Source organism: Drosophila subpulchrella, unplaced genomic scaffold (assembly GCF_014743375.2).
Source record: "Drosophila subpulchrella strain 33 F10 #4 breed RU33 unplaced genomic scaffold, RU_Dsub_v1.1 Primary Assembly Seq48, whole genome shotgun sequence".
In the NCBI taxonomy this organism is placed as follows: Eukaryota; Metazoa; Arthropoda; class Insecta; order Diptera; family Drosophilidae; genus Drosophila; species Drosophila subpulchrella.
Genome location: NW_023665685.1, coordinates 406,234 through 430,043, shown reverse-complemented (window position 1 = coordinate 430,043; position 23,810 = coordinate 406,234). Strand labels below are relative to the sequence as shown.

The window sequence follows — 23,810 nt, the reverse complement described above, 5'->3', positions numbered from 1 at the left end:
CAGCTCTCGGATCCTCTATACTATCGCTCAAAGCGCATAGATCTCATCATTGGAGAAGATCTGTCCTGTGGAATCCTCCGTTCTTCCTCATCACGCTGTCTATAAAGAGGACAGTCTCACCACCAAACAGCGCATTGTATTCGACGCATCGGCGAAGACCTCAAACGGTCGATCTCTAAATGATGTATTGTCCGTAGGACCCACTCTTCAAAATGATCTCCCTGCAGTGTTGCTGAATTGGAGACAGTACCGACATGTTTTCACAGCCGACATGTACCGCTGCATCGACGTACATCCGGACGACACGCAGTATCAGCGGATTTTATGGCAAGCGGGGGATTGAAACATCAAGGAATATTGTCTGTCAACTGTAACTTTCGGAACCGCTTCTGCACCATTCATCGACATCAGAGTCATTCGTCAACTTGCAGAAGATGAACGCGAAAACTATCCACTGGCGAAAGAGGTCTTAAAACACGAAATCTACATCGACGATATTCTTTCTGGTGATCACACTATCTCAGCAGCATAAAACAAGCGTTTACAAATTCAGAACGCTCTAAAATCCGCAAATATGGAATTGAGAAAATGGGTTAGCAACGACATAGCGCAAAAATAATTCCAAAGAAAGTCACAATAGCACACCTACATTCCGAGCACTTCTTAGGATGGGACGACCCAGTGCCCAGTACCATCGCTAACAAATGGAAATGTTTCGTGTCAATCTGAAGGACATCAGCAAAATCCGAATACCTTGCAGCCTTTAGCCATGATATCCAGTTACACGCTTTCTGCGACGGGTCCACTCACGCCCACGCAGCGGCGGTTTACATGGGCATACCCCAACCGGATTCATCATTTTTCGCCACTTTCATTGCTGCAAAATCGAAAATTTCTCCAACGAAACCTCTCACAATCCCGAGGACCGAATTATTCGGCGCTGTACTGGCAACTAAACTAACTAAGTGGGTAGTAGCAAACAATCGTTGTAAAAACGCTCAAATCTCCGTTACTAATGGTGGGACGCCACTATCGTTCTCCACTGGATCAAAGGAGATGTCACTAGATGGAATACGTTCGTCGCCAATCATGTTGACTACATTTTGAACCACAGCGATCCAAAACAATGGAAACATGTTCCCACGGCTTATAATCCAGCAGACAGTGCTACGAGAGGACTATCCCCATCAGAAATCTCAACCTTTGATCTCTGGTGGCACGGACCATCATGGTTAAGTCAACACTCCAGTGAGTGGCCGGACACTGAAGGGCCGAATATAGAGTTTGATGGGCAGTCCCTAGAAGGAAAATCTATTCGGATTCGTTTGCACACCACCCAGGTAGACATTAATATCATTGAGCGGATTTCGACTTACACCAAACTCGTTCGAGTCATAGCATACATACTGCGCTTTTGTCACAACACTCAATCGAGGAAAACCAGATCTTACAATCAGCTGTCGCCGGAGGAACTGGACAATGCACCTCGCTGCGTCGTTAAAATAGTGCAATAAAAAAAAAATAAGAGCATCCTAAGGAATCTCACTCCCTTTCTTGACGACGGCATTTTAAACATTCCGACCTTTCTTTCGATCGCAAGCATCCCATCATCTTACCGCAGCGTCATTTCTTTACAGAGCTGGTAATTCAGAACTCACATCAAGCTATCCTGCATGGCGGCGCTCATCCAACTCTGGCCCACACGAGGTGCAAGTTCTGTATTCTAAATGGAAGACAAGCCGTCCGGACAATCCTTCGAAAATGCATACGTGCTTCCGCGTGTCACCTCGCATCGGTAGTCAATAGATGGGTGACCTGCTGGTATACAGGGTCAACCCACCGAACAACCCATTCATTGCGACCGGCGTCGATTATACCGGAGCAATGGAAATCAAGGCAGCACGGCTTCGTGGGACAAGGGATACATCGCTATTTTCGTCTGCTTGGCTACGAAGGCAGTTCACCTAATAGCGGTTTCCGGACTCTCATCGGAACACTTCCTACTAGCATTTTCTCGTTTTACTGGTCGCCGAGGACCAGTTCAACACATGTATAGCGACAACGGAAAAAATTTCGTTGGCGCCAATAAGTTATTAGCAAGCGCACAACAGGCTGATCGCGACCACGCTACTTGCCCGACATGGCTTTTCACTCCGCCATACTCCCCCAATTTCGGAGGCCTTTGGGAGGCCGGGGTCAAGTCCGTCAAGCACCATCTAAAGAGGATTGTCGGCAATCACAAGCAAACTTATGAGGAACTCGCAACGGGGCTCATCAGGATTGAAGCTTGCCTAAACTCTTGGCCACTTTGTCCGCTAACAGATGATCAAGACGACTTAGAAGCTCTCACGCCGGCACATTTTCTCATTGGCGACACCCTGCTCGCACCTGCCTATTGTCGCCCTTAAAACTTTTCGTTCCGTGAGCATTTTTTGTCTCATCAAAATTTGATCCGTCAGTTTTGGGCACAATGGAGCCGAAATTTTCTGTCCCATTTTTAAACTCGCCCAAAATGGTGTCAGGAAAAGGAGAATTTTAAAATCAATGAATTAGTACTCATCAAGGACGATCAACTGCATCCATCGCAATGGACGCTCGGTAGAATTACTAGTCTCCATCCTGGAGAGGATTTCCTCGATCGAGTTGTAACATTGGAAACAAAATCAGGCAGTCAAAAAGATCCATCTCCAAACTTTGTCGCCTGCCGATCTCATGCTAACATGAACCATCTGTTTCTCCTTTGGTAATCAATTGCATCCGTATGTCATTTCTCTTTCTTTTTTGTCTTAGCCGCTACGAGTACAAGGGAATTTTAGATCCAGAATCCTGAACAACACATGTATCATGCTGATTTCGCATTGGCGGGCGGCATGTTCAGTCCCACGGTACTTCGTTCGTCCACACAGCTGATAGCCCTGCCATCTGAATAAAAGGGTCAAGACATTTGGCAACTATACAGAACTTGCGAGAAGTAAGGAGAGCACACTAGCTTCAGCGACCGGAACAATATCGTCACCTTTTACTTTTCTGTCCATTGTGACCCATTTTGTATAAAGTTAATTAATGAACAATAGTGAAGTGTACACATTATAAGCTAATGAATTAAAGGCTAAACTGTTATATTTGAACTTCAGTCGTTTAACTACTCCCAAGAGCCCCGCTTACTATGACAGCCGTAGAGAGCATTTTAAGCACGGCGTCACAACTGAACAACCACCATTCCGGCCTCAGCGATGTAGTCGCAAACTAGTAGCATCAGCGTCTTGTCCTCGAGATGTTTACCTTACTGGTGATGTGCTCCACACATTCGTGTTCGGATCTCAGCGATGTAGTCTCAGACTTGAAGCAGAAGCATCTTGACCTCGCGATCTTGGTCCACCCGGCAGTCTTCTGTGCATCCTTACTCTTCCTTTGAGTAATCGCGCGCGCCTGGCTTTCGCGTTTAGCCACACCTCTCTCGCCCGTTCCTGGCTGTCGAAGAGATCGACCTCTTTTTGTTGCTGTGTTTTCTTATGTGTGGTGTTGTTGCTGTTGCTTTTGGCGCCGTTACGCATACCCTCCCTCGTCCCAGAACATACTCTTGCCGTTTTTGCCGGTCCTTGCCCCAATGTGGTACTTTTTTTTATTGGGCCTGCCGCGCAAAATGGTCGGCAGCTTTCCTGCAGTGGGCCACTGACATGGCCTCTTCTCCCGGCCCTCGTCCTGCCGCTTCCGCTCCGCGCTCGCTCCCGATTCGCCTCTGCCGACCTCATTTTCCGGCCATCTCCACATTACCGTCACCTCGTGCTCCTCTGACACCTTTTGTCGCGCCGGCTGCTCCTTCTGTCGCTCTTCCTGCTGCTGCTCCTGCAGCGACGGTGATGGCGGTGAAGGGGTGGTGTTGTTGGCGGTTTTCAAGGGGGAGGTGTCGGTGGGAGCGGTGGCAGTAATACGGTGGCGGCAGATTTGGCTCCCGCGTCGGTGGTGGTGGCGGCGGAGACGGTATCGGTGTCGGTTTTGGCGACGGCGATGCACATAAGTGGGCCTCCTCCTCTTCGGCCTCCTTGAGGCGTTCCTGCCACCTGGCTGGTTCAGCGGCTGGCCGCGCCAATTGCGCCGTCATCCGGTCGTGGGTGACCCGTCGCTACGGGACCATCTGTCGCAACGCATTTTCATGCCCGTTCGGGGCCACAATTGAACCTGCCTGTGCCTGGGCCCTGACGCGCTCCTTTTTTTGTGTATGAGCTCCTGTATCCGTGTGTGTTGCCAGTGCTGTGCCCGTTTCGATACTCCGTATCGTCCTCTCCCTTTCCCCGCTAACGAATAGTACAGTGCTCCCTCAAACCCCTCGATGGTCCAGACCGTCTCTCTCTTCTTCGGCTTCCATGGTCGCCTTCGGAGGTTGTAGTGGTGTATTTCTCCTGACCAATTCGAAGATTTCCTTCAGTTTTTTCCCGTTTTCTGACGCCGTTTGCGTTCCTGTTTCGGTGGTCTCCTCATCGTACACTGCGTTTGGTAGTCTCGGCTCTCTACCCTGCATGATAAATGCTGGAGAGCAGCCTATGGTTTCCGCCAAACTTGTATTAACGGTCAACATCGTCTGATCGGTTTTGACGGTGACTGTGGCGTGTATAGGGCTGTGAGCTAGTATCAGAGCCCCAGTTTCTCTTGAGCGCTCTGCTTGTGAATGGGACGCTATTTTCGGGTATCAGCATTTTTCCCGTTTTTTTATAATCCCTCCATCCGCTGGACACATTATGGTCATGTGGACCGCGGCTCTTAAGAGCATCTGTGCCATCCTGGCACCTTCAGCAGATTGCGCCTTGCTCCCTTCGTGCGGCTGCCAGGTGAACTCTGGCCTGTTGAGTGTGCACCTGCTCGAAATCCCCTTCTCTGCTGATCCAACTCATCGAAGTCGTCTGCCAGTGCCATCAAGATTCCCACTTTTTTACACTCATACGGACGAATGAACATGCGTAGGGCCGGCATGCTGTTTTACGTGATCACCTCCAGAATTTCCTTTCGGGACGTACCCAGGGGCCCGATCAGATAGTCATGATGAAGCCCCTGGGTAGGAACAATTTGTGGAAGCTGAATTCAGAATCCCCCCGGTCTCCCAAAACTTGTTGCTTGCGATAAATATTATGATATTGTGTGTTCGTCCCACCAAATTTTTTAATTCTTGACTGCCCGTGACCCAAGAAAATAAAGGACGCTGCCGACCGCTGCTATAAATGACTTTGTTAACAAATGTTGACTTTGATGATATGTGTAAATTCTTCTGTATACCATACTTGTATCAAACACTTATTTTAAAAGGCCAATAATTTTCTATCATATGTCGTTTTAATTACTCAAATGGTTTGGGTTATTTTTACGATTTATTTAAGGGCCGTTAAACGCCGTTGCGTTCGGCTCTGTCGGCGTCGCAGTCGACTACGTAACGATTTTGTTTCAGTGAATTGTGGAACTGCAGAAGTGCCGTAAAAAGTGACTATAACTCGAAAATTTGGTACTTTGACCTCGACTTTCTTCTTTTAGATTTTGTATCGTTTAGTTTTGGTTTAAGAAAAAGTCCAGATTTTGTCGATCTGTGTATTTTATTATAATGTCGAAAGCGGTTCCAAATACCTGCTACGTACTTGTCTTCCTTACTTGACCCAGTTTTCGACACGACTGCCTACATTGCTGGCCCTGCAACAATTATTTTAATTTGCAGGTCGTCGTCAAGCGAAGTTTATCTACCGAAAAAAAAGTTTTAAAAATACCAAAAAACTATAATAATTTCATTTTTCCATGCATTTTTGAAAGGGATGTACATTTTAAGTTAAAATCTATTTTATTATTAACCTATCATTACTATATTATATTCAATTTGATCAGATAATAGTGTTTTTATACCCATTACTCGTAGAGTAAAGGGGTATACTAAGTTCGTCGAAAAGTAAACGGAAAAGCTTCCTTTTACCTGTTACAGTAAAAGGAAGCGTTTCCGACCCCATAAAGTATATGTATATATTCTTGTTCAGGACCACTAGCTGAGTCGTTTTAGCCATGTGCGTCTGTCCGTATGTCCTGTAACGAACTGTTTTCTTACGTTTGCTCGCTTCGAAACTCGTGCGGCTAGCTCAGTAGATTTGTGCGTTCGTCCCAAATTTCTAGTAAATGTGACCGCCCGGTTACCAGTAACAACAATTCAGAATTCGGGATATGAGGGGTTTAATTACGGCTCTGGGTTACAAAGTTTAGTTATCTCATGATGGTGCTTCTTGATGCTTCTCGTAGTCTTCCGCTTTCGGTGGCCTTCTCTGCTACGGCAGAATTTCTACTCAACTATTCAGACAACCGTCCGACGTAGCTAGAGCAGTCCTTGAAACGTTCTCCACTCAACTTAGACGCGTATTTGACTCCGGGGACCTCAGCTATCTGTGTCTCAATTCGGAGACAGAACATCTCGACGTAGCGATCTTGATCCTTGCTGACTTCTAAAGCCTTGACTTTGACTTGCTTGACGTTGTTCACTCGCGTTTCGATTCTCGATGGCTGAAACGCTTCCTGCGCTGGGCCCGCTTCCTCGGCATCTCCTTTTCGCCCTTTTGCGCACGGCACCACACCAGGGTCCAAAGTCCGCGATGGATGATTCATAGTCTAAATCCAAAAGTGATTAAATCCGACACAACGGCGTTTAATACATCAATGTTTGTTGTGGCGGGGTGGCTTGATCGCTTAAATAGATAAAGTCCCAGGAACGGAGGGTACGCAAAAAAACACGTGCGAGATGTAGACATCTTAATAAAACTGCCGCTCGACAACTGCCTCCTGAAATTAAACGCCCTGACGTAAACAATGCTAATTCCTGTAGTTTGTGCGTGGCGATATTTCAATTTCTTTTTGTCCAAAATTTAGTACACTCTATATATTATTCCATTATAATTGTCCACATTCAATAAAATAAATATTTATTTTATATAGTACCCATATATAAGCATAGATTAAGTATGAATTCGTAATAAGATTAGTTTATATTCGATGTGGGATTAGTTTAATAGTTCTGCACGACAAAACGCCCGCCATTAGAACTATCAACCGCCAACTGGGTAAGAAAAGTGCGCTGCGCAGATAAAACCGGCTAGCCACGTTCGCTGGCAGCTGCACACCAGGCTTAGGCTTTCAGCAGTTGGTCCAGGGACTCACCTGTCTCTGCACTTGAAGGTGACTCCACCGTGGGCACCATCAGTTGACCAGGCCGCAATAGAGTTTCTTACTGGGAGTCCAGTGGCGTTACGGAAAACTCTCTTGAGTATTTTCACTTGGCGGGTATATCTTGTTGTTGCACTTCTCTCTAGTTTTCCACTTGAACCTCCGCACTCGACTCAGCTGGTCTGGGCAGTGTTGCACAATGCCAGCAGAATCAGCTGATCGCAGGGCGAGGCTGTCAGAAGCTGCTCGCTACGATGTTTTAAGCCCCTGGAGAGGGAGATTCCTTTGGGGCGCTGTTTGTAGTACCAAACCATTTTTGCGCTGATGCAGGTTGCATTTGAATTGGATGGGATTGTAGCAAACCTTAAGGGCGGCTGCTCGAACTCCCTGGCAAGGAATCTGGAAACTGACGAATAACAGCTCTTCTGCTCGGCATAGGACTATTCGGTGTTAACGGTTTCACGGAGCTGACTAACTGGCAAGCCCAAGCTAACGCGGAACACCGCGGAACACACCATCGAAAAAGTCGAGAGAAAAGTCGCGACCTCTGACCGCCCTGAATCGTGCAAGCCGAGCTAATAGCCTTAAATCCACGTAGCTTTTATCCCACACTGGGCGGCTGCGTGGCCTGCATCTGTACCAAACTGGCGCCAGTCACGACACCTAAAAGCAGGTATAAAGTGCAAAAAACCTGGTAGTAGGTGGAAAAAGCATAACATGGAAGGAATGTCATCTAATCCAAGTGGAAGCCACAGATGTGGAAATCCACCCGTGGGAGCCAGGGCATGAATTCTGGAGGCCCCAAATCCCATTCCAAACAACAAACCTGGAAAACGGTGGCGATCTTGGCTGTCTCCACAGTAAATGCACCAAGTTTAAGTACGATCAACAAAAATAAAGCCTCAGACCCTAGGAACCCAGTGCTAAAAAAGACCACAGGCCTATCGTCGAGAGCGAAAGCGGTCCAGGAGCTCACGGGACCGGAACAGTTCGCGGAGCTCAGAGTGCTCCTTGACGAAGTCCTTCGCCTCACGAACGTCATGCAGGTGCAGAAAATGCAACAAATTCCTTAAGCCAAGTTGGGGTCTCCCTCCCAGGGCATCAAAAAGGGCCTACGAAGCAAAAGTGAGAGCAACGGTCAACATACACCGTACAGTCCCAATCAGGACATAGCCGCTCAAACGGATTTCTGGCGAAATGTTGCACAAGGTTTCTCGACCACCAGCGTTGTGCAGACAGACCCGTGGCAAAGGCCTAGCCAAGCAGATACGGCTATACACGGGGAAATGCACCTGACACCACCGGCGCCATTCCAACAGAGAAAGAGGAAAAGTCCACCAAGGGAACATGCTAAAAACAGAGGCTCCACAGAAGAGTCAGCCGAGAGCGGAAGCGATGAAAGAGACGAGACCACTGCCTGGAGAAAGACGGCTCCAAGAAAGCGGTCTCGGAAGCCTCTTCGTGCGGATGCCTTAACAGTGGAAGCAAATAAGAAAACCTACAGAGACGTCCTAGCTATGGTCACCCGTAGGGACGGCGGCAAGCTGTGTAACCTAAGCACCCGAGTCATCAAGGGCCGGCTACAGCGAATGAAAACCTACTTCTAGGGCTCAACAGAAGCGAAGACACCAGCCCGGAGGTAATAAAAGGGAGTTTCGAGGCGGTCCTAGGAGAAGCGGCGGTGGTCCGTGCGCTATCCGAAAGCTAGAGGGCCAAGACGGTGGTGATCAACGACCTGGATCCGCTATTAGCGGCCGAAGATGTCACCAAGGCTCTGGTGGACCAATTTGTGAGGTGGACCGTGAACGCAGACTCAGTAAAACTAAGGAGCCTTCGTCAATTCTCAATAGAGACATCCAGACGGCAGTGGTTGGACTGACCACCAAAGAACCCGAAGCGGTTTTTTGGCAAAGGCAAGATCAAGCTAGGATGGTCTATTTGCAGAGTGAAGGAGAAAACCTGCAGTCCAGGTGTTACAAGTGCCTGGAGATTGGGCATATTGCCACTCAGTAAAGTGCCAACAATTGCCATAGCAAAGGAGCGGACTGGAGCGGGTGCCGCATACAATGAAGCAAAACGGGACACAAAATCGCAAGATCGAGTCGTGGGAAAACGGGTAAATGCAGGCAAACGCTCTCTAACAGACCACGAAGCCCTAAATGAGATTGTACGCACTTTGATTCCAAGAGTTAGCGTCAAGGAGCAAGCACAGTATGGAGTGGGTCCTATATAGGAGGTTAGCGAAATAAGTGAGGCCGAGGTTACTGAATCCATACGCAGTCTGCAAAACAAGAAACCCCCATTGCCGGATGCAGTGCCCCACAATGCGATGAATCTGGCGCCGGCGCTCCATCCGAACGCCTTTGCAGAGGTATACAAAGCCTGTCTCTGCGAGGGACCATTTCCCTGCTGTTTGATAATCCAGCAGCTGTTGCGCTGGAAAGGTGGAACGAAGAATTACTGCCTACTGGTCCCGCTTGGCATTAGAAATGCTTTCAACACGGCGAACGATCATTTGATTGGGCGGCAACAAATACCGGAGTATCTCATCCTGACCGTCGACAGTTACTGCTGGGAAAACACAAGGATAAGTCCTGGGTCCCTTGTTGTCGAACACTATGCACGACGGAGTGCTAAGGCTTTCCATACCTGCCAACATCCAAGTGACTGGATTCGCGAATGACTTCGCTATCTCAATCGTGGACAAGACGATAGCCTAAGTGGAGGACGGGGCAAACACAGCAGAGAGAGAGAGAGTGAAAACCGCAGTTGCCGTACCGCATGTTAAATCTCAGAAAATAAACGGAATCAAAAAAAAAACACCGGGGTAAACTTGCTGGAATGATCTGGAAACTGCCAGTTAAACACAAAGGAGTGAGCGAGACCAATATAATGATCCCGCCGGGAATGAGAACATAAAAGAAAAGACTAGAACGGATAACTTGGAACGAAGCGGCGGGCCGGAAATCGCTTCACACGAAGGAAAGGAAACCAAGCCAGGAGCAACTAGCAGTAAAGGTAAGCCGAATTTGATTGACTCGGGAAAACCCCAGAGCCCAGGACCAGGGCCAGCACGACCAGATGTTCCCAGCCCACGACTAGTGACGAGGAAAAGGAAAGCCCAGAGAGAACCCAGAGACAGGAACGAGAAACGCGAGTTAGAGTGTATGTGGAAGTAGGTAAGTGCACAATTTAAAAAGTCACGATGGAAAGCATGGGAGAAAAGAAAAAAAGCCTGAGAAGCCAGCCAATGTGAGTACCTGTTTTTAAATTTTGACTGTTGGCCGCTTAAAAAATGTATTATCAATGCAATGGGACGCAAATTTTTTGTTTATTCTTTGAATCATTATTAAAAAAAGTGGAGTAAGTGGAGACGGGCAAGGATAGTTTGTGGCCCTAGCGGGTTAACGGCTCGTTTAAAATGTGCGCGGTTTTTTATAAAGGTATGAAGGTAAATTTGAGCTTTAAACGCCATTAGTTTAAGTTAAAAACTACTTTCTGTCAATGTCACGTCGGGAGCAGTAAAGGAATTTCATAGTAAAGTAACTCACATAATGTTTTTTTTTTTAGCTTCACTGACAAAATATAATGTAATGCATGTGGTGTGCAATCTCGATTGAGTTTGCAAAAATTTGATTATTATTTGGTTATAACTTTTCAATGAATTGTCCGATTTCAATCATTTTTGCGTGTAGGCATTCTTAAAAAATATTGAAAAAGGTGGGCGCAAGACGGGTTTTAGTGTTATAGTCGTTTTCTTGTAGTTTCCGAGATCTCAGTGTTCACACGGACAGACGTACAGCGGACATGGCTAGATCGACTCGCCTAGTGACCCTGATCACTACTTTATGGGGTCGGAAACGCTTTCTTTTACCTGTTACATACTTACCGACGAATCTAGTATACCATTTTACTCTACGAGTAAGCAGCTATTGCCAGGGTAGGTAAAAGCAGCTATTGCAAGGGAGTTGAAAAACAGCTATTGCATGGGAGTGTAGAAGCAGCTAATGCAATGTAGTGAAAAAGCAGGTATTGCAAGGAAGTGTAAAAGCAGCTATTGCAGGGGAGTGTAGAATATCTAATCCCGCAGGAAGGGAAAAACTTAATGATTTCTGCCTGATTCAAGCAGCCAGAAAATGTCCTTTCTAACTCATTAACCCTTGTTTTTTGTGTCGTCCCGAGTATTTGTATTTTAGGCTATAAATGTAAGATATAAGAAGTTTTAAGTTGTGTTTTGTCGTTAGGATGAAAATAAGATTTTTACCCGATTGGCGCCTGCCGAAGCCACACGACCGTTTACAGTGCCAGGTGTCGTGGCAGAGCGTCGGCAAAGAAACCGCGGACTCGCGATCCGACCGAATGGGCAACACTGCCCTAATGAGAATTTATTGTTCGATAATTGTTGGACTACTTTCCGGTAACACAGGAACATAGGCAAAAATGTTTGTAATCCATTGCTAGTTTTCCATATTAATTGCATGCTTCTGAGTAATTGTCCAAAACAAACCAGTGTTTCATCACCTATATCTAAGAATACAAAAAAAAGACGTTTTCCGACATTTTCAATTATGTGGCCTATATAATTGGACTTATATTAAATATTTTTGCTGAAAACATGGAAGAATGCTATAGTCGAATTTCTCGAATATCAAAGGAAGATGCACGCGTTATATGGTTATGTGGGCGGTAGAAAGATTTAAGCGTTATGGGCGTTTTTGGTCAATCGATAGGTATTGACGAGAACAATACATTTAAGTTAAAATTTTGTTTTTAGCATGCAAATTGTGGGCGCCGCAGGTTTGGGCGGCTTGTGGGCGTGGCAATCGTGGGTCAATCGATAGGTATTGATGAGAACAATACATTTCAGTTAGAATTTTTCTTCTACCATCAAAACTGTAAGAGCCACAGTTTTGGGCGGTTTGTGGGCGTTAGAGTGGGCGTGGCACATAGCTGAAACAAACTTGCGCTGCGCAGGAATCTGCATGCCTAATCCCAATATTGTAGCTCTTATAGTTTCCGAGATCTCAGCGTTCATACGGACAGACGGACATGTCTAGATCGACCCGGCTAGTGATCCTGATCAAGAATATATATACTTTATGGGGTCGGAAACGCTTCCTTCTGCCTGTTACATACTTTCCGGGGAATCTAGTATAGCATTTTACTCTACAAGTAACGGGTATAAAAATTACGCATCTTGAACCATTGCCCGTGTCTTCGGAATTTAACGTCAACTTTGAAATTCCCAAGATTTCAACAATTTCTTTGATCCAAAACCGGCCAAATAAAATCTTAAATGGAAGAAATTGTTTTTTCCTGGAATCTTTTGTAAACAGTATGCTTTAATTTGGCTTGATGCAATTTCATAAGGAAATTTTATTGGATTTGTTATAGCAAGAAATCCGTTTATTTTGTTTGATGATCTACTCCTATATGTTGTCAGATTTAAAATAAGTCATGGCATCCTATACAATCCGAGTAATCAACAAGTATATGGTCTTCGGAATAAAATATTTTTACGACAGCCAAATGTCCCCAAACAACGAGCATAAAACATCTCCAAATCAGTTATGCCATGTTTGCGTTTTTTCATATTTTATTCCGAAGACGATTTAAATAAATATCAAAATATTTTATGCATACAAATATATATGTTTACTCGCAATACATAGGTTGCCATGACTTATTTTAAATTTGACACTATATATGAGCAGATAATAAAACTATAAGAACGGTTTTATTGCCATAACAAATCCAATACAAATTTTTTTTTTGGGTCAATCGATAGGTATCGACGAGACTAATAAATTTAAGTTAAAATTTTGTTTCTAGGATGAAAATTGTGGTCGCCACAGGTTTGGGCGGTTTGTGGGCGTTAGAGTGGGGGTCGCACCCTGCTGAAACAAACGTGCGCTGCGCAAGAGGCCGAATAGCGTAGCTCTTATATATCTCAGATCTCAGCGTTCGACTCGGCTAGTGATCCTGATCAAGAATATATATTCTTTATGGGGAAACGGAAACGCTTTTACTCTACGAGAAACGGGTATAAAAATTACTTTAATTTTTAAGGCGGTCCAATTGAGGAAAATTAAGGAATTTTAACTTTGTTGTCAAATTCCATAGACATAATTCAATATGTGGGCAAACATCGTTTTTTTATTGTGTTCTTAGCTATATGGCGGATCCTGTAGGTGATGGCACAAAAGTTTGTATGAGACTTTTACTCAGATCAGGTCCCAATTATGATGGAAAATCTGTTCCTGTGTAATAAGTTAACTATTATATTGGGGGGTCGGCAACAAATCGAAAAATGGTATGTTATTCAGTTAGGACTTAAAAGGACGGACGAGAAACCTGAAACCAATTTTTACCATCATAAAATGTAACATCAATTCGGCTAAAGTCTTCTTTGCAAGGCGGAAGAGAAAACGGTCCTAAGCGTAACCGATATAAAACTGGAAACGTGAAACTCACCGTTATTGTCAGATTACTATTTATCTGTACATCGACTATATTTTTGGTAGCCAGTTCATAGCGTAGTCCATTTGAATCCTCGACGTTGTGGGAGAACTCGTTGCCTAGATTGTCGTGAAGCGATACTTTAAACATAAAGTTCATACCACGCGGAACCTTGTGTTCGACCTTTTTAAATTTCAGGATTGGCATCAGCGCCACCAAAATGTATTGAACATTCTTCACTTCGATTCCGATAGACAGTGTTTGGTCCGTTGTTTTGGTCTAAATAATAAAAATGTGGATTAGCTCAATTCAATAATTTGTCTTTATAAAGGAGGATTTTACAATTAAGAGATCACGGCCGAGAGTGGTTTTTGTATGCACAACGCCATCTGGTTTTACGTTGAAAATGCCACTGCTCTGACTGCCCAACTCATAAGCCGCATCGTCCATATTAGATTTAAGCTGAAGTGTGCTTCGTGGTGTTGCCAAAATTGAATCCATTCTGATGGGTTTTGGTGAAATCAGCTCCAACATTTTGAAAACTGCGAGAAAGGTTTAAATTTGGGCTCTCATAATAACAAATAAGAGTGCTGATGTGTAGCCACACATACCAATTAACTCCACAGTGGCTGGTGGCAGCGTTGTCCCGTCCGCCAAACTGACCGATGCTGTGATTGTAACTTTTCCAGGATGAAGGGCTCGTACTCGGACTGATATTAAATCCTCATTTAGGTACTCTATTCCTAAAATTTTAGTTTAACACAATTTAAAACATGAATCTCGGTGATAAAGTATAACTCCATTTGTGTGACATTAATTTATAAAATAAATCGACCATGGTGGATCTCACATTGTAAAAAACGTTGAAAATATAAAACTCAAAATATCAGTTCGTTTTTAAGCGGATCAAAAAACTTAAGAATAAATTACATTTGACAAAACGTAAAGTCCCGTCTATTAACTTCAAGTGGCCAAAGAAGTACGTAAATGTCCGCTTAGTCTCATGGCCTGACCACGCACACAAGCGATGCATGCATGTTAGCAGCCGTATACATTCATAAATGAGCACAAATGAGCATACATACATTTCTTGTCTTACCCCCTGGTAGAGTAGAGAAACTAAACAATTATTAAAGTAACTATCACATGGGAAATAAAACAGCAGTTATTCCTTTCACCACATGGCGACCGTGACGACTGCGTTCAACAAAGTGACAAGTTGCAAATATAAATTCAGCAACTTAGGGTTGATAACAACGAGAGAAAACTTAAACGAAACCAAAATGATCGAATGATGGATGGTAAATAATAAATGACGACAACGAGGGAAAACTAGAACGAAAAAAATTTTGAACGAAGGAGAGAGTAGAGTGCGAAGGGAAAACGCGGAGGATATACTGAGAATTATACTGTGAGGAGTTAAAAAACTCCGCACAAATAAATCAAGAAATAACTATATGGAGTCCTCCCAGTTCCTGAAAAAGCCGCGAGCTCGCTTAGTAAAGGTACTGCGGGAAAAAAGAGTTTGCAGAATGCAGTTAGAGAAAGTTAGCGGTGAGCGAACGAACAACGGCACTATGGGGAATTTGAATTTTGGACAAGGCCCATTTTTTAAAAGTCGTTAGAAATTGGTTTTGTGATTTTTGCTTAGCAGAAAAATTTAACAGTGCGCACCACTGTTAAGCTTACAGCTGTGAAAGCAAAAAAAAAGTGCAAAACTAAACAAAGCACTGCAGTTTTTTTGAAAGAGTTTGTAACTTATGTTTGTGACCTAAATTTGATATATTGATTGTATTTATTGATTGTGGTTCTCGTATGTAAGATCTAACCTAAAAAAAAAGCAAAAACTTGAGGTTAACTTGAATTTTTAAATAGAGCTTCAAAATGATTCCAGGTGTTTCCACCTCTGAAACCTTTTTATACCCTTGCAGAGGGTATTATGATTTTTGTCAGAAGCTTGCAACGCAGTGAAGGAGACGTTTCCGACCCCATAATGTATATATATTCTTGATCAGCATCACTAGACGAGTCGATCTAGCCATGTCCGTCCGTTTCTACGCAAACTAATCTCTCAGTTTTAAAGCTATCGGGCTGAAACTTTCCCAAGAGTCGTATTTCTTTTGCAGGTAGTATATAAGTCGGAACCAGCCGAATCGGACTATATCTTATAGCTCCCATAGGAACAATCGGAAACAAAATTTAAAAAGAATATATTTTTGGTGTTTTTAAAATATAAACTCCTACGCTTGGATATAACATTTTTCAATTAGTTCTGAGTTTCGAATTTAATTTTATTAAAATCGGACGACTATATCATATAGCTGCCATAGGAACGATCGGAAAATTGGTGGAAAAATAATATGATGTGTGTTTTTTTTTTACATATTATCTTATACTACTCGGAATATCATTTTTTGTATTTTTAAGAATTTGGAATTAAACTTAATAAAAACCGGACGACTGTAACATATAGTTGTCAAAGAAACGGTCAGAGAAATACTGAAATAATTATTTTTAAACAAGAAAGAACGCTATAGTCGAGTACCTCGACTATCAGATACCCGTTACTCAGCTAAAAAGACCAAAGGGAAATGAAGATATACAAGTAGCAAAGCGAGATTGAAATGCGCCACCTACCGGCGGTAGACAGATTTAAGCGTTCTGGGCGTTAGAGTGGTCGTTTTTTTGGATCAATCGATAGGTATTGACAAGACCAATACATTCCAGTTTAAATTTTTTTATCTAGCATACAAATTGTGGGCGCCACAGGTTTGGGCGGTTTGTGGGCGCTGCGTACAAGGCTACGGAATCTAAATCTGAGATCCCAAATTTCTATCTTTTATAGATTCCGAGATATCCACGTTCATATTAACGATTTTTCGAAGTTTGTGGGCGGTTTGTGGGCGTTAAATTGGACGTGGCAAACTTTTTTTTGGGTTAATCGATAGGTATTGAGAACAATACAACAATTTTTATTCTAGCATAAAAATTGCAGGAGCCACAGTTTTGGGCGGTTTGTGGACGTTAGAGTGGGCGTGGCACATTGCTGAAACAAACTGGCGCTGCGTAAGAAGCTCAGGAATCTGCATGCCAAATCTCAATAGCCTAGCTCTTATAGTTTCCGAGATCTCAGCGTTCATCCGGACAGACGGACAGACGGACATGGTTAGATCGACTCGGCCAGTGATCGTGATCAAGAATATATATACTTTATGGGGCCGCAAACGCTTCCTTCTGCCTGTTACATACTTTCCGAGGAATCTAGTATACCCTTTTACTCTACGAGTAACGGGTATAAAAATTGAATACGGACTTCACATATATGGGACACACCTCAATAAGTTCTCTGAACAAATAGGAAACATTTTAACGTAACACCTATTCACAATCTTTTATATGAAACCAATACACCAAAAATAGAACAAAAACGCAATCATTTGACAGCAAAAAACAATAAATCCTTATTACATTCAAAAGACATCCCGATTCATAAATCAATTAAACTAAGAAACAACACAAAACAAGGAGGAACGCTATAGTCCAAAACCTCGACTATCAGATACCCGTTACTCAGCTAAAGGGGCCAAAGGGAAATGTAGATAAGAGCGATCTCAATATATGGTTATGTGCGCTGTAGACAGATTTATGCTTTACGAGTAACGGGTATAAGAATGGACCTCAACAATTCAACGATCAATAACAATATGTCAGAAATGCAACAAACCCTACAAACCAAAAATAATCAACAAATTAAGACCAGCCTGGCAAATACCTAGCAACCATATTAATACATCATTTCACATTTACAACAAAAATAAAAGAACACAAGAAACGTACAAAACACTCTTTAACAAGGCAAAATCTCTTTTCCAAAATCTCAACATCGTAAACACCGACGGATCCCAACAAAGCTCCATAACAACATTCGCAGTCACCACAAAAAAAGAAACCTTAGCTTTCGGAAGTTTACCTCCCTACTCTTGAAGCAGCTGAAATTTAATCATCCTTGAAGCCCTAAAAAAATACAGAAAATGCACGGTAAATTCGTTATATGCTCCAACTCCCTAGGAGCCATCGAAGCCTTAAAAAGCACACAAAACAATAACATGTACAAATGTACCATGTACCCAATAACATGAATCCGTTCAATCCTAACAAAGCACTACCCGAATTTCAAAATCCTTTGCACCCCAGGTCACTGGAACATTAGAGGAAACGAGGTGGCCGACAAAGCAGCAAAGTTAGCACTAAATATGCCACTAATATACACACAAAACTTAAGCACAAAAGATATTAACAAATTCTTAAAACAACAACTCAACGAAAACAAAAATAACATACTTTTTAAATGCAATAATTGGTACCAAAACATTAACACAAATAGCACACACACATCTTTCTACAACAACAAATAGCTCGACTTGATCAAATTAAATTTGGCTTACACATTAATATGGATCACATCCTTAATTCATGCCCGCCATAGCCCAAGAAAAACTAAATATTCTCAAAAACATTAATTTTTAAAAGAAACAAAATTTTATCATAGCCTATAGAAACTTAAATAACAGTTCTCATCACATCCCAAAAATTAAGTAAGTTAAAAGATTGGTTATTAGTTTGATATAAAAAAATCAATCTTTTCTTATTGAGTTGGATTAAGAACTGATTTTACTTAAGCTAAACAATTATTCATTATAACTACGAGTCGATCCATCGCTGCCACCGTCTCTGCCGCTGCTGCTGTTTCTGCCAGCGTTCTTCATTGTCATTGGCTGCTGCTCTTCATCGCTGTCGCTGTTGTCCAAATTTATTGTTATTGTTGTATGCACTTGGCTGGGTTCGATCAACTTTGTAAATTGGCTATTCTGCATTCCCACGATCGCTAATTAAAAGGTGCAAGCTCAGCGCGCGTGGCTTAGCTCGTGTGAACTTTATTGGGGGCATTGATTGTGCAATCATTGCTTACTTCTACTTCGGTCAACTTTGGCTATTCTGCATTCCCACGATCGCTAATCAAAAGGTGCTAGCTCAGCGCACGTGGCTTAATTCGTGTGAACTTTATTGGGGGCATTGGTTGTGCAATCAATGCTTACTTCTACTTAAGTCTGGATCTTTATATTATTTTGGGTGTTAACTAGTATACATATATGTAAACCTTTATATAACAAGAAAGGAAGTTAACTTCGGTAAGCCAAAGTTTCTATACCCTTGCAGCTATATTTATTAAATTTAAAAACAAAAAATTATATTCCCAATAGTATAAGATAATATGTCAAAAAACACCGAAGCTATAATTTGTTTCATATTATTTTCCTACCAATTTTCCGATCGTTCCTATGGCAGCTATATGATATAGTCGTCCGATTTTGATAAAATTAAATTCGAAACTCAGAACTAATTAAAAAATGTTATTTCCAAGCGTAGGAGGTTATATGTTAAAAAACACCGAAGCTATAATTTGTTTCATATTATTTTCCTACCAATTTTGCGATCGTTCCTATGGCAGCTATATGACATAGTCGTCCGATTTTGATAAAATTTAATTTGAAATTCAGAACTAATTAAAAAATGTTATTTCCAAGCGTTGGAGGTTATATGTTGAAAAACACCGAAGCTATAATTTGTTTCATATTATTTTTTCACCAATTTCACGATTGTTCCTTTGGCAGCTATATGATATAGTCTTCCCATCTTGATAAAATTTAATTTGAAATATATTTTTATGCTTTATTATAATTGTAATTAAATATATAGACTTAAAAAAAAACAAAATGAGCACAAAAAAAATTAGTGATGCTGAAAAATGTATGTTAATTATTTATTAACAAAAAACAAGACAAGGAACTACTTCGGCAAGCCGAAGTTTGTATACCCTTGCAGTTATTGGAAATAATCAATGTTAGTAACACCATGTTAAATTTTTATGGATTATTGCTAGCTTCAGTGATATTAAAAAAACATGTCACGTACTCAGCCCCAACACCACGTCAAAAATGTTTTTAAAAATAATTATTTCATTATTTCTCTGACCGTTTCTTTGACAGCTATATGTTAGTGTCGTCCGATTTTTATTTAATTTAATTCCAAATACTTAAAAATACAAAATATGATGTCCCCAATAGTATAAGTTAATATGCCAATGTTTCATATTATTTTCCCAACAATTTTCTGATCGTTCCTATGGCAGCTATATGATATATATATATATATATATATATAGTCGTCCGATTTTGATAAAATTAAATTCGAAATTCAGAACTAATTGAAAAATGCTATTTTCAAACGTAGGTAAAAAAGGTAAAAATAAAACCAAAGACATATTTTTTACTTATATACTTACTTACGACTTATATACCACCTGCAAAAGAAATAAGACTTTTGGACTTTCAGCCCGATAGCTTTAAAACCGACAGACGGACAGACGGACATGGCTAAATCGACTCGTCTAGAGATGCTGATCAAGAATATGTATTCTTTATGGGGTTGGAAACGTCTCTTTCACTGCGTTGCAAACTTCTGACTGAAATCATAACATTCTCTACAAGGGTATAAAAAAATATTGTTAAATTAAGTAAATAAAAGAATTATTAAATTAAGTAAATAAATACGTAGTCGAAACCTCCTATGTTAGTATAAGTTTTGTAAACTTTACTATCATCTTAAATAAAAATATATAAAATAAATAAAATGAAAATACCGAGAAGGATATTGGTACCTCTTTATCCGGACGACGACTTTACGTACCATCGCTTAGGCAGCCTATATCAGCCATCAAACAACGTTTTTGCGCGACTGGTCCCTTGATTATTTCCCAGGACGGCATCAAAGGGTCAAAGGGACAAAAGAATTGGTAAACCTTTAAGCAGGAACCGTTGGCTACTTCAAGGAAGATATTTTACAGCCCCTGAAGTCGCTTTTTGGCAGGTGTAACGTACAGATCGTATGGCACAGTTCGCGTTGCTTTAGTTCAAACCAGAGAGAGATTTTACCTCAATCGTGCTTCGTTATTACGTGTTTTTTTAAGCTACTCGTCTCGCAAGAAATGATCGTTCACGAGTAATTGAGGCATGAATTGATTGTGAAAAGATAAAATGACGGCTTTTTTTAATTCCATGAAAAGTCACTCCCTATCTGTTTGAAAAACGTAGAGACCAGATAAAGTTGTCGTAATATCAAATCGATTTTCTCGACTCCTTCAATTTATCTTAACAAAAACACTGACAGGGGCCAACACAGAGCTTGCTCTGACTATTGCATCAGCTATTTAGGTTTTGTTTATGTTTGAGATTAGAAAATTTCACCTTAGTAGGATTTGCGAAAACAAATGTAATTTCATCCAACCGAAAAATTCTTAACAGGGAGTCCCTGTCAAACCTAGCTCTCAAATTGGCGGTCGAAAAACCAAATATCCTTAGCAGGGATTTTATCTGTCCGAGACTTATCTGTGCCGGCTTTCGAGAAATTTGCCCTAAGTTGGTTATAAATTTTTTTTGACCACAAAATGAAAATATTTTTTGAATGATCTGACCGAAATATTCCATTTAAGAACTTGCCAGCGGCCGAGCTGCCATATCCATAGCGCAAACGGTTAATGCGTCTGATTTGAAATCTATGCGATGCAGGTCCGAGTCCCAATGCCAACCTTTTATTTTTTATAAATTTTTTTTTTTTTGTTCTTCGTATTTTTATCACCATGTCAATTACCATGTTTGATCACCATGTCAAACGGAAAACTTCAGTTATTAAGTTATCAAACAAAAACACCTATTAACGAGGTAAAAATCTAGTGACGATCGCACCTTCAGCAAACAAAACTTCTGATATCAACTTTTGTGACGAAAATGAATTATACGATCTACTAAATAAATACAATTTCTTAATATTTGTACATTCATGTATAGTTATGATTTGTCTGGGGAATAATCTATGTGTAACGTAGATATGTATGCGGTCTGTTAAGTTTAGTTAATGAATGTATTACTGTGTTAAATGTTGATAACTGGGCTACAAAGAATGGTCATCTACAAAAAAAAAGGTATAGTCAACGGCCTCGACTATCAGATACCAGTTACTCAGCCAACTAAAAAGCGTCACCTGTCATTCACTCCTGTCGGCTGCTCACGAGATTTTACAAACACGCCACATAACGTGAAACCTAGGCGAAGCTATTGAAATGCTGTATGCAGCCGATTTCTGTATCCAACCCTCTCGCACTCTATTGAGTTTTCTAATTATTTATTGTTGTTTGGTTATAACTTTATAAAATGGTCTGATTTATGTTGTAGTTTTTGGCATGTAGATTGGTATTGATAATAGGAACAATATCTCATTTAAATTTGTACAAAATATTAAAAAATGTGGGCGATAGACGGACGCTAGCGTTATGAGCGATTGTGGGCGTGACACCCTGCTAAAACCAAACTTGCGCTGCGCATGAAGCCCAAGAATCTACATGCCAAATCCCACAGGTCTAGCTCTTGTAGTTTCCCAGAATTCAGAGATCATACGGATAGACGAACATGACTAGCTGGACTCGGCTAGTAATCCTGATCAAGAATATCTATACTTTATCGCGTCGGAAACGATTCCTTCTACTTGTCACATACTTTCCGACGAATCTAGTATACCCTTTTACTCTACGAGTTGGACTATGTTGAGAAAGCTTAAAACCTGGGCTTTGGTTTCAACAAAGCCCTGTCATGATCATGTAAGTGCAGTCACACATGCAGTCACATGCGACAAAAGCTTTTTTGCCAATTTCTATCCGACTAGTTTGTGGTACCTGTGGTGCAGCAAGTCGACTGAAAATTAAAGTGACATTTAATAATATAGCCATATATATATATACCAATTGGGTAGAACTGGCGTGGCACCCTGTTGAACCATTTGTCAGCCACAAAATTACCTAAATCGCGTGCCCACAGTTTTGATGCTAGAATAAGAATTGTTAAGGAATGTATTGGTTCCGTCAACTCCTATCGATTAACCTTACCAAAAATTGGTCATGTCCCCTCTAACACCCACATACGCCCATAACGCTTAAATCTGTTACCAAATTATCTTTGTAAACATATGTGAATATATACTAAATAGTATTAAGTGTGAACATTGTAAACATATGTGAAAATATACTAAATAGTATTAAGTGTGAACATAATTTTATGCATTGTATTTTAGTGTGTACTTTCTATAATGTAACTTCATATTAAAGCCTAGTACTCAGATCGGCTAAGAGTTTCACTAGTCGAAAAACCTTATTCTTTGTAGTGTGACCGAAGTTTTCAAAGTTCACCCGCCATGCATGTGGCATGGTCTTACTGTCAAGCAGCTGGGTTTGTTGACAAACGGAAAACAAATCAATTGGAGCAATTTAAAAAAGGAGAGTCTGCTGGTGCACAAAGAAATTAAAATAAAAATAAATGAAATTTTCAACGAAAGTTTTTATTTATGTAAATTAGAAGCTAAGGCTTCCTTCTCGTCCCACGGATGCTTCGCCATCTTTCCCGAGCCATCTGTAGTCCAGCTCCGAGCTGGCCAATAATGGCTGGTAATGGCTCCTCCAGCTGTCCCTTTGCGGGCGACCTTATTTCCTCCTCCCTATAGAAGCCGGCGCATCCTCTATCTCCGCTCCAATACCAGCTGCCAAGTAGCTGGTGAAGGAGGAGACCTCAATGGAGAGCTCGACGGAGATCGAGCGATGTTCCATGTTCCATCCCACTGGCATTTTCTAGTGGATCTCCTCCAGCGCTTCAACTATTCTGCGGATTTGACCCGTTGTGGTACTGCTTCTTGTCGGTCAAGTCCCACAATAATGGCCAACAGCTTGGATTAGGCATCCTTTTTCATCTCCACTGACCTCTAGCCGTTTTGGGTGTTTTTCTTCCATTTTTAATTTTTAAATTCCCCACCGCTTCTGCACGAACACCGCCAAAGATTAAATTTCTTATTCTTTGGGCCGCGGCTAACGGCGTTCATCGAAAATTCACTCGCGAAATCTGGTATTTTTTCTTGTATTTCCTTAGCTCATCTGAGTACCGCGCTGAAAAACAGACACGACGAAAACCTTTAGCCGCCTGTTTGCCTCTCGCTCACTCCTATGGTTAGCTAGCGGTTTTCGTCGATGTGAGTACTAGGCTTAAGCTTCGATAAGATAACAGATATCGATTACA

At 41.8% G+C, this 23,810-nt stretch overlaps 1 protein-coding gene across 4 annotated transcripts in view; it reads right to left on the bottom strand.

Annotated features, from left to right (window-relative positions):
• Positions 1-23,810, bottom strand: part of LOC119562453 (nuclear pore membrane glycoprotein 210) — a 586,123-nt gene that overhangs the window by 373,100 nt on the left and 189,213 nt on the right. For all 4 annotated transcript variants that reach the window (XR_005221847.1, XR_005221848.1, XM_037875640.1 and 1 more), the window contains exons 6-8: positions 14,250-14,381; positions 13,981-14,180; positions 13,654-13,917 (exon numbers count right to left, since the gene is read on the bottom strand). Coding sequence is in view for 2 of the 4 variants with exons in the window: in XM_037875640.1 (XP_037731568.1) it covers positions 13,654-13,917; positions 13,981-14,180; positions 14,250-14,381 (596 nt within the window). In the remaining 2 variants the exon portion in view is untranslated. The remainder of the gene's footprint in view (positions 1-13,653; positions 13,918-13,980; positions 14,181-14,249; positions 14,382-23,810) is intronic.